This window comes from Zootermopsis nevadensis, unplaced genomic scaffold (genome assembly GCF_977971745.1).
Source record: "Zootermopsis nevadensis isolate Lab colony 2312 unplaced genomic scaffold, Znev_1.0 Znev_ptg000008l, whole genome shotgun sequence".
Taxonomy (NCBI): Eukaryota; Metazoa; Arthropoda; class Insecta; order Blattodea; family Termopsidae; genus Zootermopsis; species Zootermopsis nevadensis.
Window position 1 is genome coordinate 578000 of NW_028259140.1, and position 16739 is coordinate 594738.

General features: G+C 44.4%; 2 protein-coding genes across 5 annotated transcripts in view; one reads left to right on the forward strand and one right to left on the reverse strand.

Moving 5' to 3' along the window:
- Positions 1-16739, reverse strand: part of kn (EBF transcription factor knot) — a 135147-nt gene that overhangs the window by 108942 nt on the left and 9466 nt on the right. For all 4 annotated transcript variants that reach the window (XM_022083937.2, XM_087344768.1, XM_022083929.2 and 1 more), the window contains exons 2-4: positions 14331-14484; positions 11786-11849; positions 5716-5771 (exon numbers count right to left, since the gene is read on the reverse strand). In XM_022083937.2, coding sequence (XP_021939629.2) covers positions 5716-5771; positions 11786-11849; positions 14331-14484 — 274 coding nt within the window. The remainder of the gene's footprint in view (positions 1-5715; positions 5772-11785; positions 11850-14330; positions 14485-16739) is intronic.
- LOC110828138 (protein PBDC1) overlaps positions 1-16739 on the forward strand; it is a 232616-nt gene that overhangs the window by 102722 nt on the left and 113155 nt on the right. The window lies entirely within an intron of this gene.

The following is a 16739-nucleotide window of genomic DNA, read 5'->3' on the forward strand; positions in this document are numbered from 1 at the left end:
GCTGTCCGCTGTCAAATGCGCCACAGAACTAAAGGTGGTCGCTTTCAGCACCAGTAGTAGATTCGCTAATTCGCAAATTGCCATTTGCTGACGTATGTAATGGCTTAGTTTATTAAAATATCTTTTTCGTTTATCGAATATCTGTTTACGTCTTTCTGTAGATGTCCCACCTCGTTTAAATATCAGTAGCTCCTTCATTTTGTGTTTTTATGTTTCGTATTATTTTGATTGCAAACAGCGATTATTTCCTTAAACAGCGTTAACCAACTCATCTTTCTAATGGTGAAGTGTTGTGTTTTCTTTGTGGTACGGACTGTATTCTTAACTATTACTGAGGCGAGATTGGGGTTCAAAAAGGGTTAATGAAATGGTGAGACTCGGACATAATATATTGGTATTCGCCTGAAGGACTGAGTTTGAATTCCTGTAACCGGAACGGGCAAAGAGCTTAACCGGTTGTGAAGTTACCACGCACCTTCACGATACTTTAGATCCATTTCAATATTATCCTCCCATTTAAATATTGGTCTCCTTGTCTCTTCAGTTCAGCTTTACTGACCAGAGTTTTGTTTTGTGGTTCTGCAAACAAATTGAATTTCCGAAATTCTTGAAGCAGGTAAGTCCACACAACGTACATAATCAAACTGAGTCCTGTCTGCTTCTTATATGAGAATTCAGTGCAGACATTTTCGAAATGGTTGATGTCCTTAAGTGACAGCCCTGTACAAGAAAGTATCAAAAGCAGTTGGTGAGCCCCGGATACGTATGCTACACGCCGCAACAAGCTGTAGCCAATTATCAGGGATTTATTGCTGGGGAGGTAATTTAAGACGAGGCAGGTGGCAGTGGGATTAAGCCGCCCGCTGAAGCAGGGCAGCCACCCTTGCAGTATGCCTTTCTGCCTCCAGTGCCTTAAGTTATGGTTGTGCGTAGTTTAATATGTTGGCAGCGCGTATAACCACTGCAGTTGAGTCAAATTTTAACCTCTGTAGGTTATAGAAAAGAAATGAGAGGTTTGCCTGTCTTTCCACAGACTTGAGTGTCGTTAAAATAATTAAAAGTAAAGTAATTTTTAAATTTGTCATGGGCTTCGTAACAGCCAGAGGGTCCCGTGCATAATCACAAAGTGCGTGACGTATCACTCGCGAAGGGATAGAGGTCACACGATGCTGGACACGTCATGTTCCTGCCGAACGTTGTGCCTGATATCTGTAACTTTCATTAGCTGATTAGAATAATATGGCAGCAGAGCGAGCCGCAGTGAATCATGGCTCTCGTGCTGAGCGACCGACATGTGCTCGAGGTCTGTAATATGAAGCCAAGGATCGTCTCGGCAGTATTTAATAATTCAGTTCGTACCGCGAAGAAAACACAACGCCTCACCGTTACAAAGATCAACTGGTTAACGCTGTTTAAGGAAATAATCGCTGTTTATTCTGATAATTAATTAACCCTTCGAAGCCGAAGCTCGTCTAAATAGCATTTAAAAATTGAGTCCGTACCGCGAAGAAAACACAACGCCTCACCGTTACAAAGATCAACTGGTTAACGCTGTTTAAGGAAATAATCGCTGTTTACAATTAGAACCATACATGACACATAAACACACTATGTGGACATAGTAAAGAGTTACCGAGCCAATTCCATCCGCCTCACAACCAACTCCTGAAGATTGTTCCTGATGTCAGCCTTCGTCTGTCAGTGGGAGATTCTACACAGGCCAGTACTTGCCGTGTTGGAGCGGCAACTTCTCCGTCTACTAGATGAGGCGCATTGTCTGCAATGCTTTGACTTCATGAAGGTGTCATCAAATGATTCTTCTCGGTTCTTGTCATCGGGAACTGCGAATTTGCGATGGTGGTTGTGCTATTTCTCCCAGATTTTATTTTATTTTCATGTAACCTAACCCTCATTTAACCTAAAACAGTCTAAATGGGGCGCTGTCAGCGCATCAGCACGCGAAGTTCAACAGTTGGCAGCACTGATAAATGCCACAAATTCCATGGACTGTGATTCCTTCCCGTTCTGCCGTAGCAAAGTGTTGCTTCAGATTGCGTACATGAGAACACCGAATGGGTCCACCTTCTTGTTATTACGGAGTATAGGAACATGTAAAGTACGACATTTTGTGAAAATCGGCCAGTTTGAAGAACAATTGTCAGGACACACTCACAAAGCGTTGAGATATGATAAACCTGCGTGCTATTCCGTAATGATTGGAATGCAAACTAAATATCTAATATTTAAAGATGAAGGATAGGACAGGATAAGAAGATAAAGAAGGTAAAACGTGAAGAACCAAGGACTGAGTGGTTTCAAGTCTGTGCCCTTTTCCATGGAGCCCCTGCGTACGTGTAATTCGCATCGAAGTGTCGTTGTCCTTTGTGGTCATATGGTTAACCATTCATGTATTCATCCATATATATATATTAATTTATTTATAATTTTGTCTAATCTTGTACATTCCTTAACATGTCTTCAAATTTTGATTTATTTTGCTTGAAATTCTGCTTCGGATTTTGTGCTTAATAACCCAAGTTTCACGTCCTCATAAAATCGAGGGAAACGAAATCTGAACATCGTCTTCTCTCTCCGTGGTTGTAAGTTTAATGACTGTTCTCTTTTATCGTCACACACATTCGTTAACACCGATGCACTTTGTTATGAGCCTAAACAAGCACGCATTTCAGTGACGAGTCCTTTCGCTATTTCCTCAAATGCTGAAGCTTGTTTTCCGTTCCCCCGTAACTTCGTTTCATTTAATCTGGTCGAGAAACGAGACGCGGACGAACAGGTTGATCTCTTAGTCCTGACGCATCTCAGCGTGTCAGTGAGTGTATCAACAAATGAGCAGCAAGTCGCGTGTCTGCGTTTACACGCTCCATTTGTTGTTGGCAACCGGTCGGTTACCACGGCAACAGGAGAGCAGGAGAGTGCGTTGGGTAACGACGTTTTCCGGTAACAGCATCGCATGGAGGTCATGCGGGGGGCTACTGTGCCCGCGTGGCCTGAAACCGACTTCGACGATCACCCCCCCCCCCCATTTCTGGACGCCTCGACAGGTTTATACACCTTTTAATAACATCCGTACCAAACGTTTGTGTTACTGAAGGTAGGCGTGTTGACTTAGGAAGTGAATGGACCGCGCTTTCCGCCCTAACAGTAAAGATTTTGCGAACATCCTGTCACTGACTGCTGCATCTTACATGACCTTTGTAGTCGGAAATGCGTTTTTTGTACGCCTGAATTTAACAGACGCAATATATTTAATATTTTCTATTAGAAGATACGCATTATTATTCGATTGAGCGAATCACGTAGATTTTCCTGGGAAGGAAATAAGTTATATCTCATTTGAGAGAGATTTGAATAGTACAGAGTTATTAATACTGAACCAGTGGTAATTTTCTACTGGCTTACTTCGCTAAGAACGACTGATTTCATAATTATCTACTCGAAAATATCTCCGGTGGGTTATTAAAATCTTTTCAATACACGAAGGAAAAATCTAATGAGATCTGAGGAAATTATTGAAATAAAGGTGGCAATAGAATTTTTAAAGAGAGAAATGCTCCCCGTCCTTGTAGAGACTTAAAGTAACGTGTTTAAGTTTTGAATCTAATTTTCGTCCATCACGAAGCACGAACGTCGGGCGGGTGAGAGGGGCGGGCGGTGGATGGAGGGTAAAAATTAAATTCCCCTCACAGAATTGAACATAAACGCAGGGAATAAGGCAGGAAGGAGCGGAGAAACGACTGTGCTCGGGAACATTGCTTAAGAAGGCAACTTTGCAGCGCAGGAAGACACTCTCGCTTTACTGCAAAACTGGCATTAGTTTCATGTTCTTTCTAGAGCGCCTGACAAATGATTCGTCTGTGTATATGGTCGTAATGAACGGATTCCTGAAGAACCTAAGTCTCAGTATTATACGACATTAAAATTCCTAACGATGTGCGTCAGAGTTTGTACTCTTCAGCAAGCGGACAGTTAGCAGGGCGATAAAGCCAGAGATGAGGATAAGAGATTCATAAAAATTTTAGTCGGAAAATGTAGAAGGAAGAGATTGCATGAGACTCCAAGGAATAAATGGAAGGATAATATTTTTAAAGTGGGTGTTAATCAGATGGATATCCGAAAATTCGCAAGTATCTGTTTAGTGCATTGTCCATCGCTTTTACGCCACATGGACGCATGCTTCGGTGGTATGTTGGTTAAGATGTCTCAGGTACGGTATCTACACTCGTGTCTCTACGACTCTTCGAACACCCTGTGTGTCTGACGGAATGTAAAGACGAAACCTCTGCTCAAGGTGTGATGTCATCCGTGACGTGTCTGTAGTAAGTGGCGCGCTCTGTAAGTCTGCTTAAGTGATCACTCTTAAGTAAGCTGTTTAAACCGAAAAGCAATTAAACTTGCGATGATTAAGTGTTTAATCCACTCTTGCAGAGTGGGGCGTCTGCAGATAAGAGTGCATGATTTTATAAGTAATTCCGGCTCACGTAATTCGAAGCAGCATTTAAAGGCTGTACATTTTAATGGTCGCTGGGTTATTCGCCTTTGTCCCGCCCTGTTTCAGGTTATGTACACGGTGTCCTGCCCCTCGTACGCCAGAATCACGCAGTTGCAAACGAATTGCGAACATCTCAGAGTTACCGCGCTAAGACCTGATGTTGCACAGAAAGTAATGGAAAGGCGTTCGACTGTCTGAGTTCCTTCTACGCGTTCTCTCTACTGTCGTATCTATACTGTGTTCCTCGTCGACGCGGGATCCTAAAGTATGCCACGACTTCATTATTCGCTGAACTGAACGCGGCTAAAGAACTGAAAGTGTGGACCCGACTTGAACATTTGCAGTTCCGAACGTAAATGAAATTTGTTCTAGTGAGTCTCGAACGAACGAGGCAGTTTAGGGAAACATCCGTTCTTACTTCCTTGTAGAAAACCGACTCCTTCTCCCCCCCCCCCTTCCCTGTTCACCTCATTTTACGTTTTGCCGTTTCGCCTTCATCCCTGTAATATAGATTCAAGATCTTTAGAACTCGGAACTACAGTAACACAGATCCTGGCATCTCAACACGGTCTCGAGACGATTGGGTGTCGCGTGAGTGTTCATCCAGAATATACGAGCGAGCTCTTTATTTCCTTGAAGAAAATAGAAAATAAATTGGGGCGGGGGGGGGGGGTTGTGAAATTTCAAGCTACGTGGCCGTGGCGATCAGCACTTGAAATTCTGTACTGCTGACGGGGGAATCCTTCAAGAAGGGTCAGCAACTTCTCACCGCAAAATTCCGTCGTATTACGAATTAGTACAACAGGACTCGGGCTTGCATGAAGACTGTTTTGCACGACCTATCGTTGGCGGCACATGTAGCACGACGTCTAGCAGTGGCTCAGTCTCATTGTACTAAGAGTAAATTCACTTCGTATTTATGCACTACAACTCCGGATTCAAAATTGTACACTTCCCAATATGTCTGCATATATCTTCATTTACGTTCATCCGCGAACCCAGAATATACTGACTTTGTGAGCTGTGGGTACAGTGCGTACGCCATCGTAATGATTTATTTTGTTTATGGACGTTCATTTAATCGAGTAATAAAGGAGAAATCTGACGGTGTCACAGTCTGACAAGCAAATATTCTGCACAGACCTTTTGGCTCTTGTTTCAAATGCGAATCGCAGTAAATGGAATGCAGCCTGAGAGGTTCTTACCTGCTTTGTGACAGAGTCGATCAGCCTGACGTAAATGTCCTGCTCCTGTCGCACACCTGAAACAGTAAACAGTACCACAGCGTCACATCGGGCGGTCTGAGGTCAAGGTAACAGAACAAAGCGCCAACAGCTCTGTTAATTTTCCTTCACAAAACCTTTTGTATTTCCACTTGCAACCTACAGATTTAGATATTAAAACGTAGGGACAGAATACAGATCAGACTGTTTGAGCACAGGATGCTGAGAACAGCATTTGGTCCAAAGCAAAGGTAGCTAATAGTAGGGCGTATTATTATTTAGTGTTCTGTCTGACGACAGGTCCATATGAACAGGATCCTTCCATCCTTTTCTCGGACTGGGACCTGTTCATATACGTTCTTGGCAGATGATCCAGAAGTGGTTTGCCATTGCCTTCTTCTGTGTGTGAATGGAGTAATTGTTGGGATGCCACGGAGGAAAACTCCGTGTTGCCTAGACCACGGCCTTGCCCAACACAAGTTATAAATTCGGGCAACGCCGGGAATCGAACCCGAGACCCCAGGATTACAAGGCTAGCGTTCTGACCGCTAGACCACCGTGGCAGCTGGGACGATAATATTAAAATTAATCTTCGGAAAAAATGTGGGAAATGTTCACTGTACTTTCTCCGTGTATGGAACCCGAAGGTTCACTGCTGTTTTCGCAAGAGCCCGCCACTTGTACCTACCCAGAGTCATATGAATCCAGTTCACATAATCGATTCTATTTCTTTATGATACATTTTAATATTATCATACCTTCTGCACATAGTTTTAACAAGTTATCTTTTCGTTTAAGGTTTTACATTTAAAATTTTAGTGATCCGTAGAACGACATACTACTTATAAAAAAGACTAGCGGTACAATAAGATACAAAGTTAAGTCCTCTTGCATTTTGTGAGGATTCCCGTGGGACGTGTGGGTGTGACTCCGTAAAGGCGTGATTGTGAACTTTCACTTAAAATGCACGTAGCTCGCCCTCCTCAGGGAATGTATCGAGTCGAGTCTTGAACTCAGTCTCGCCGCTGGCTACTAGTAGGAGCAATGCGCACTCCAAGTCTCCTTGACGACCGTTTGCGGGTTATTTTATTACAATCGAGAGGAGCACAGAAGAAGAAGAAGAAGAAGATGTGGCGGTGGATGGGGTCTCGAGGGACTCGCCACCCGGCAACTGAGATAAATACCATAGAAGGTGCAAGGAGGAGAACTTAACGCGTTAAAGACGCAGCTGTTGTTGAGCAATGACACAGCGTGATGTCCAGCACTGATGCCGAGGCTTCGGCATTTACCGATCAGCCGGTCTAAAGTTTGTAAGCAGCAATGTTTATCCTCAAGAATTAAGTAAGAGACTGCGTCGTCCTTGACAAGCTCAGTTGATTTATAAGTCAGCAGCTTTTCCACCATTCTTGGGACCTGCATGTTCATTACCGTGTGCACAACAGCCCGCCACTGGTTCCTATGCTCACACACCGATTCCTTGACATCCTTTTAATATTATCCTCCCATCTATGCTTCGCAAATGGCCTCTCCCCTTCAGGTTTTGCAACTGATATTCTAAAGTCATCTCTCATGCCTCCCACTTCCTAGCTCCTACACGTCTGTGTGTGTACGCCATGGACGCGTGGCCGATGGATTCTAATCCTCGGTGAAAGATGATTTTAGAGCTGTATTCGCTTTAACACCGGAGAAACGGTCCCTGGTACCACTTGGTTATGGCACTCATCGCCCTGATGATGGACACTGTAAGATCCTCTGAAACGTCGGTCAGTATGTACCAGACTACATCCCAGAAGACGGCCATCTTTATATTCGTCGCCGTGAGAACTTGAAATCTCACTCGGCTACTGGCTGGGACGGCGTAGACATGATTGGAAAAATATCATTTTGGCCCTTGTCGAGAATCGAATCCCGGCCGTCAAGACTGGCGAATTATCTGGGAGGCCCTTGGTGACCGGCTCATGCATGCGCCTAGGAAATGCAATTGTGTAGTAAGTAGTGCATCTGAATTAATTATGCAAGCGCAAACTGTCAGTTCGTCACTGCCAATCTTCATTTGTTATCTCGTTCATATGCATTGCACTCTGGGAAGAACTTGTCACCTACTTTAGTCCAGATTCATCTCTCGTTACGTCGGGACCTTTAGGAACTATACAGTTCGAGAGATAACTACAGTTTAGTGACGTTTATGTCAGCATCACAGTACGAAAATCGCCTATACGTCCATCGGACATCTGTCGATGTTGAAGTGTTTGCAAACGAACGCCGTGTCTTAAGAATTGCTCAAATTAAGAACGAATTAACTCATCTTCCTGATGATGGAGAAAGCAATTACCTCTGAAACGTTGGTGAACTTCTATCAGAATACACGGAGCTACAACCCAGAAGACAGCCACCCTCGGAACATTGAAATAGATCTTAAATAGTGTTTAATGGATTCATTTGCCTTGAGACAGGGTCCATTGACGAGCTGTTGTGAGCACGGCAATGAACTGCAAGGTTCCGTAAAGGGGGCGGGGGAATTTTGTGGTCAGCTGAGCGACTATGGGTTTCTCAATAAATATTTTGCTCCATGAAGTAGGTTTGCGGTCCATTTCCGTTCATCTTTCCTCTTCGGCTGCGCTAATTTGCCTGATATAACCTAATAGGTTACCACAGTTGGTATTCTTGTAGGTTCTCACGTGTAAAGGTCTGACAATTCCTACCTAGGCCACTTATGACCTCCCTTACCTCAGAAGTAAGTAATTCCATTTATAGGTTGATCTCATTATCTGGGGCACACATCCGTTTTCTTGCATCATGCAGCTCGTAATCCCCGTCAGGTCACAGCATCTGTTACATATCTGTTCCTAATTACTGGCTGGACAGACGGACAGACAGACCCAGCAAAGTGCTCTGCCGTCCTTACGAATGAAACATCCTTAATGGCACATGTCTGTATCGGCTGTCCGCCGTCAGTTTTGCGCCACTATAACAGATTTACAAGAAGGCTTTCAAATCATACGAACCTGTCACATTTACAGCATTTAATTTCTGAATATGTGTAGCTTATAAGAATATATATATTTTTTAATATTATTCTGTTATTTAATTTCGTTATATCAGCTACTGAGTTTGTACGGCGTTCAAAGTAGTCGTGTCTTATTTTGAGGTGCGTGCCGATATTTTTCTTCAAAGGACTGAGGAAATCCACGAGAAATAGCAAGCCTTATATATAAAGAGACTGGAAACGAGTTCGTGCCGACCGTGATTTAGACTTGTTGGTCCTTTCCCTCTTCTAGTGTCCGCCCACTGACATTTCCTGCGCTCTGTTACGTTTTTCAGTAAGCCTGGTTTAGTTAGCCCGCATATTATAAGTGAGACATAATCAACATAAGTTTCTCGAAATTCAGAGAACACTTCGAAATGTGTGTTTGCTGAAACAGATGAAACACGATGTTGCGTGATCTTCTTCTGACTTTGCTCGTTCGTAACAATTTGTCCATAATAATGCTGAGAAGATTTTTTCCCCACACCACAGGGTTTAATCCATTTAGCCACATAATAAGAGATGGTGACGTCACTATATTTTATGCATGGCGTTTCCGGTTCTGTGGATTTTGAGAGGACGTTTCTGGTGTGTGCACAAGAATGTCAGTCACAGAAAGCGATGAGGGAGTCCCGTAACAATGAATCTCTGCAAACAAGGATTCTTCCACCGCCGATTTACAATTTTTCCTCAGATCTGTACCAATCTTGCAAGTCCCCCCACGGGCGTCCCGACGCTAATCAACCTCTCCTCATGTCGTATTCAGACCGGTCTTTTGTTTAAACTCCTGACATGAGCTCGTCGCATGTGGATCCCCCGAGGAACGCCGTTCCTGTATCTACCTGTTCAAACGCGAACTGCCCTCTGCGGCTTCATCCTCTTTTACGTTTTATTCCGTTTGTTACAGGAACTCAATAGTCGACTCAACGATGTACATGTTTGTTAATATAAAGTATGGTCACTGCGTTCCATTTCAATTCAGCCATTTATGCTTCTAACTAATTCGTCGTGCATGCGTTCAGTTACAGCAAAGGTACAGTCCACCGACTTGTCCTCACATCCTTTCTGAGACGCATTCAGCCACCCGCGAATTTATCAATCAGTCCATCAATCGTCCCGCTCCTTCTCCTTTCTTCCTTGGATGAGTCCATCTTCCCATTTCAGTATTTTCATTATTTCACCTATCTTTCAACTCGAAATGCTTCGTGATCATGTACGGTGTCGGTCTTCGCCATAATCTGAGTTAAACCTGCGTTTCTGCTAACAGAATGTTCGTAATATTTGTAAGCCCCCACCACACCCCACCCCCTTCCCCAAAACAAAATCCCATTTATTTAAGAAAGAGCACTAATCAGGGTCGCAGTAAAGTTCTTTGTTAATCAGTTCCGCGAATGGTCTGCTGGGGGCCCGGTGCTTACCGGCTTCAAAGGACGCAACATCGAAATCCTGGAGGGACCGTGGTACGGCGCCGGAGGTGGACACTCGACAATAATCCCACACCTTTCCTAGTAATTGAAGGCGGGTTGCAGCTAATCCTGTGCGGTTTCACTTGGCTAGTAAGTGGAGCTACACTAACTTGTTGCTTTTATGGAAATTCCCTGCACGGCCCGTGTAACAAACAAATACGTCTGACCAGGAGCCTAGGGCAGAGCCAAAGTGGATTTGCTGCTATCATTATGGGATTTAGAACGAACTTTTTTTTCCACCCGGTTCAAGACAGGTACAGTGTCTTCAGCGACAAATTGAACTGATGTTCATAGCATCGCAGTGGCGTAATGTACTATCAGGTTACTTCAACCCGCTTACTCATTCTGCGTCTGTTCGTCCCCCGAATCAAACTAAGCGATTGGATGCAAACAGCATCTTTGTAGTATTCCCTGTGTTGGACAGTACCAACATGGCGGTCTGTTTAACTTTGGGACGGAAAGACGTTCACTGTAATATTTCGAGACGATTCTTTGAGACAGATTTGCCAAAATGTGCGACTTAGTTAATGTAGACTTTCATATTAACAAATTTAATCCATTGATCATTTTTTTTGGGGGGGGGGAGATAATAGTCGTTCATTACATTCTTCTCAAGTCAAAGCAGTCCACATCCTCTTATACTGCATAACACATCTGTTTTTTTAATATTATCCTCTGAACTACACTTAGGTCTCCGAAGCTTTTTCCTGAATGATTTTCGACCAAAAATTTGTGCGCATTTTTCTGGTCTCCCATTCGTGCTACATACCCCGTCCATTCCGTAATTCTGAATGCGAATCCAGAGAGATGACCCCAACATTGTCATCAGACGCAGTAAGCAAGGAAGAAATTCTGTGCGCTGTTCCCATGTCATTTTTCCGTTCACTGAAAGTTCGTTTTGTTTTATTGTTAAGGTGATCGAATCAAGGACGATGTGATGGGCGCGACATCTAGCACGCATTAGTAATTCTTAGAAATTTTTAGGGACGAGACGGCGTGGAAAACATCAGCGTAAACAGTTACGGCGGTGGGCTGAATGTCGTCCAATGTTACATTTGGCCTTGACTCAAAGGAAGTCGGCAAGCTTCGACCTCGTAAGGACCCGGCGTTGCGTAGATCGATGCAGTCATGCGCCTACTTTATACTTCGCAGTCCCGTCTTAAAATAATACGACCCTTGTTCCCCCGGTAGGCCGCCGGACCTCTAGCTCCTTTTCCAGGGGCTGTGTGTGTGTGTGCATCGTCTTAATCTCCCCGCGTGGTTTTGTGGTTTCCTCCGTCGTGAGCCCGCAAGGGTCTCCCCAGGACCTTACATCGGAACCGCAACGAGAAGATTGTAAGTACAAGGAGACCGCGTTGAATGGAAGCCGTCGGACGTTGGGGGACTGAGAGGAAACCGCATGAGTAGAGGCGCTCTCTCGGGGGTCTGATGGACAATGTGGGCGGGTCGTTCTACCCTGCAGGTGCTGGATTCATGTGCCTCTGAGAAGAAGCGAGAGGCAGATTATCCTAGCGGTGTATGAATACATTAACGTAGGTCTAAGTTGTTCATGTTTACGTACCATTTGCGTAAAGTAGCTGCAGACGGTACTGGATGCCATTGTTCGTCTTCTGTCCTTCCGTCTCCTGCAAAACAGACACAAAGGCAATTAGTACCAAAGTAGTTACGTTCTCAGTCTGTCTATCAGCGACTGACATTCAGTAGCTCGCTCAGTTACAAAGTTTTATATGCAATGTACTTCACTTGTGACTTCTTCACAAAGAGAAGATGAGCTACTGACAGCGTCGTTAAATAAACTAAACCTCGTGGGGCGTTCGTAGGTGAATGTCGAGTTGCGGTAAAGTGCAAAAAAGTCCACCGTGAAACCATGCTGGTGGACTGTGCCAAATACAGCATTCTCACATGTTTATAGCTGATCGATCGTAGGTTATTTAACGACATTGTATCATCTCAAGAGAGCTGTTGTTATGTCCTGTAATCCGCCTGGAGGACTGAGGAGAAGCGAGACGCAGACGGGATTCGAACCGATTATCTCTCGAATACGAGTCGGAATTGAACTGGCTCCTCATGTAACGTTTGCGTTGATAAATGGAGACAGTTTCTACTCTACATTTGCTCCTCTCACTCGCTGCAGCATTTTATTCTGGCCCTGTATTACCGACCTAGGCAACAGAACAACTTTAGCCAGAAGTTTCACAATGAAAATGTTGGACGGTGTAATACAGCTCCTACCCCCGACCGCCACTACACTCCGGTCTGATGATAAATGTTCTTCCCGAGTCGCACCCTAATCCCCTGCATCGCCACGAACACAATTACCTGCCCTCTGTCTCTGTCCCTCTCTCTCTGTCTCTGGCTCGTACATCCTGCAGCATCTCTGGTCCAGTCCATTGACGTCAACAGTTCGGTAATGCAGGGACCTGAAACTGTTACTGACACTTAGGGTCGGTATTACACGTCAGTGTCGGTGCACACGTACGCAGACTACTGCGTGGTGCGTGCGTCAACGTACCTGCGTGATCGTGTTGTAACATTACGTTGAAAAAAAAATTCTGACTTGAGTTCGTTCTCCAAGCGATGAATTTAATTAATTCGTTTCGTATCTTTCCGTTCTGAGGTAACGAATCTTTGCGACATCCTGTAGGACCTCTTGGTTGAGGGATCAGCCTGTCATAAAGCTCCTTTATCACATGAACGCTGTCATATTCCGATTAGAAACAGCAATTTTGTCGTCTTTCTCTCTCTCTGTAAATGCTGTGGCCCATTTGTTTAGTCCTGAATATTTCCGTAAAGGCCTGTCAAGGTCGAGTCTTCTAATCCTTTACGTCACCACATCCCGGTGAACCACGTTTTAATAATTCAAGTCAGATTTCGGAAGTTTGGTACGAGTTTTTTGCTCGTCAAATACGAAATTTGACATCCTTATAGAAAATTTAAGAAAGCCATCGCTTCGTAGAACGTCGACTCATTGCGCCGGGTTTTGCTGGGTCGTACAGACAGTCGCAAGCCCCACCTTGTGTGTCAGGGGTGTCAGGAAGCTGTACATAGTTGTCGTCGCTTCGCAGACCCCCCAGAGGACTTTGACACCGTAACAATAAGAGACCACACTGAGTGTCAGTATAATGTTATCGGTGCCGTCCAATCACGGTCCCCTATAAATCGAATGCTATTGTAGTTTGCCTATTGACACGTCACACGATCACATAATACCTGCGTCACGTTATTAGTACACGGGCCAACACTTACTACACTGCATTTACGCTGGACCGTCATGGTACAGCGCCATGTTTTAACTAGGTACGTCTTCATCAACTTTGAACTATTCAATTCGTAAATGAGAATGACCTAAATCGTAGAGAAATTACAAGCTCCGAGTTCCGGAGCTCTGTAATAAAATGTCTTCTTTCTTATTTATTTATTAAATTGTGTTGTTTAAGTTGTGGCTTATTTAACGACACCATCACTAACCCAGGCTGTATGTAGCATTAAATGACTATAATATATCTGAAAGGAAGTGGTCGTGTGTAATTTAAGGTAGGCTTCTATCCTGTCATCTGCCTGTAGAGATTTCAGTCATGACAACGGGTCTCCTTCCTGAGGTTTGAACGCTGGACCTCCCGTTCTGCTTCATCAAATTCCTTTTCTTCTGTAAGAACAATGATTACGTCACCAGAACTTCCTCTGACGCCTTATCCTTAAAAGTCTTCTTCTTCTTCTTCTCATGCGTGTGAAATCGACCGTGGTCCTTTCCAGTCAGCGTACGCTCGCCGCTGCTAACTCTTCCTCAGTCACCCCCCACTGTATCGCAATTCTTCTCTAGTGACTTCGTAGAGTTCGGTTGGTCTACCGGGATTCGAATTTTTCACTTCGCCAACGCGTCCGAACTGACGTCCTCTCGAAGTTATACCGAGGGCTCTATCTCCGGGGTAACGCGGTCGGAGCGTGGACCCCCACCGGGCTGAAGAATGCGTGGGGCTTCCCCTCCAGTCCCCCATACGCCTTTACAAAGTCCATAGCCTTGGCTTATAGCCTCCTTAGAGGGCACGTGTCTCTCTTCAGGGTTAAAGGGGTCCGAGCATGAAGCTCCACGCGCCTTTGCGTCTTACCTGGTCTTTCTCGATGAAGCCGATGAAGGCGGTGCGCTCGATCTCGACCGGCTGGCCGGCCCTGTCGTACAGTGCGATTACGAAGTGGAAGAAGTTGGACTTCCTCAGGTTACTTGGCGGTTGCTTCTCGAAGTGCGCCCGCCCGATGCCCACACTGCAGTCGAAACAGACAGAAACAGCCGGTTAAAGAGGGCGGGTCACTGAGGAAACAGTAGGTGGATGGAGTATGTAGCATGCACGCAGAAACAAGAATCATATACAGAATTTTGATTAAAGAACTGCATGAGAGGAGACGTAGGTGAAGGTAGTATTTAAAGATAATATTAAAAAGGTGCTTATAGGATGCGAGGGTGTGAATTGGAATGAACTTGCTAAACTTAAGTGTTTAGTAGCGGATTTCTGTGAAAACGGTGATTACTTAATAGTAGGGAGAGTTAGCTCAAGACTTTGAAGGCTGCTGTTTAAGGTGCATTCATTAGCACGCGTTTAGTTAGTTCAGTTAAGTATTTAACTTAAGATGTTAGTCAGTCATTTATTTCAGTCTGTTCTGAGAGGGTTTGATCAAGTCAATTTTAATATTATCATCGCCTGTACCACGCCCTGGTTGCTCAATTGGTCTTTTCTGCAATGGCTACCACTGAACGCTGCTAATCGGCGATACAATCCTATTCCACCAAGCAGATCGAGTACGAGCACAAAGCGTTTTAATTGTCTACGAACGAACGAACGTACATTACGGTCATGTATGCTCGGGAATTTTCGCTTTTCAGATTGGTCCCTGCAGGGCCGCGAGCTTCATAATAACCAGCGAAGCTAAAAGCTTTTCGGACTCTTTGCTGAAGTGGATCGCCGTGCCAGGTAGACAACAAGCACGACAATACTTGTACATCGGCCAATAACTTGACTGATGTTTCTCCTGACTTTTGACGAGCCGTCCAGGTTAATTCGTGATAAACACCACGAAATGTTTTTATGACTAATTCGTTCTGCAAACTTCCGACCGAATATTAATTAGACGCTAATAAACCTGTGCGATTGGTACAGCAAACCAGACGGATTACTTTTAAACTTTTATTGTCTGAGCTTCCGGGACTCAAAACGGACGGATTCTACGGGTAGAGAGAAAGGCGAAGTTTCGCGAGAAGTGGAGACCACATGTGCCTTAAGTTCGTCTTGTTTAATTGTGTTACTGATGAGCCACGTGACAGGAGTCCTGGGTTGGATTCTAATGCCTCCTCCTCCTCTCGACGCCCTCACATTAGGCCTTCGCCTGCTTTCGATAGCCTAGCCTAATCGAACCGCGTGTACTCAGATGTCACGTTTAACAACTATTGCTTTCGCTTAAAAGTTTATATGAAGAGAGAGAGGGGAGGGAAATTTTGAAAACAACGGGCAAATATTTGTGATTGCAGGAGCTAGAGGAAAATGTTTTGCAGGAAATTTGGTACAGGAATCTTCAAAGGAGATTAGGCAAAATGTTGGATAAACAGTTGGTAAAATAAGATTGTAGTAACTAAGATTGTAGTATTTGAAGATACCTTGTCGAAGGCAATCTGCCGGGTGAGGAGGCTTGCGTGCTCAAATGACCCTTAGGGCTATGCCGGCCTGAGCTTCGGCTCATGGTAGGGTCACCCAAGCCGGACAGGTCTAAGGAGATGCGCTAGACTAAGAGTGATACCCTGGTCCTCCAGGTTGGGGGTTGGGTGTAGGGCTAACAACCTTTCACCTTTAAAAAAAAAATATGTGTTACGAAAAAATCAACCAAGCCTCGGATCAGGACGGACTCTTTGGCACGACCACGGCAATTGAAAAAGGACATGAGATTTGGTACTTGGAACATTAGGAGCCTCTATAGGGCTGGGGCACTGAAATCAGTGTGTAGGGAATTAGGGAATTATAAGTTAGACTTAGTGGCAGTGCAGGAAGTGCGATGGGAGGGGGAGGGCATGATCCCAGTGGACAATTTTACATTTTTCTATGGAAAGGGGAATGACAATCATCAGCTAGGGACGGGTTTTTTTGTTCATAGCAGAATTAGGGCAGCAGTTAAGAGAGTAGAATTTGTTAGTGACAGGTTGTCTTACGTAATTTTGGAAGGACGTTGGTGCGACATCATTGTCCTTAATGTTCATGCCCCAACTGAAGACAAAAGCGATGATATCAAGGATAGCTTTTATGAAGAATTGGAATCAGTATTTGATACATTTGGCAAGTATCACATGAAAATTCTGCTAGGAGATTTCAATGCAAAAATTGGGAGGGAGGATATCTTCAAACCCACAATAGGCAGCGAGAGTCTCCATGCACTTAGTAATGATAACGGTCTTAGAGCAGTAACCTTCGCTACGTCAAAAGATTTAATTGTAAAAAGTACAAAATTTCCACACCGTGATGTTCATAAATACACTT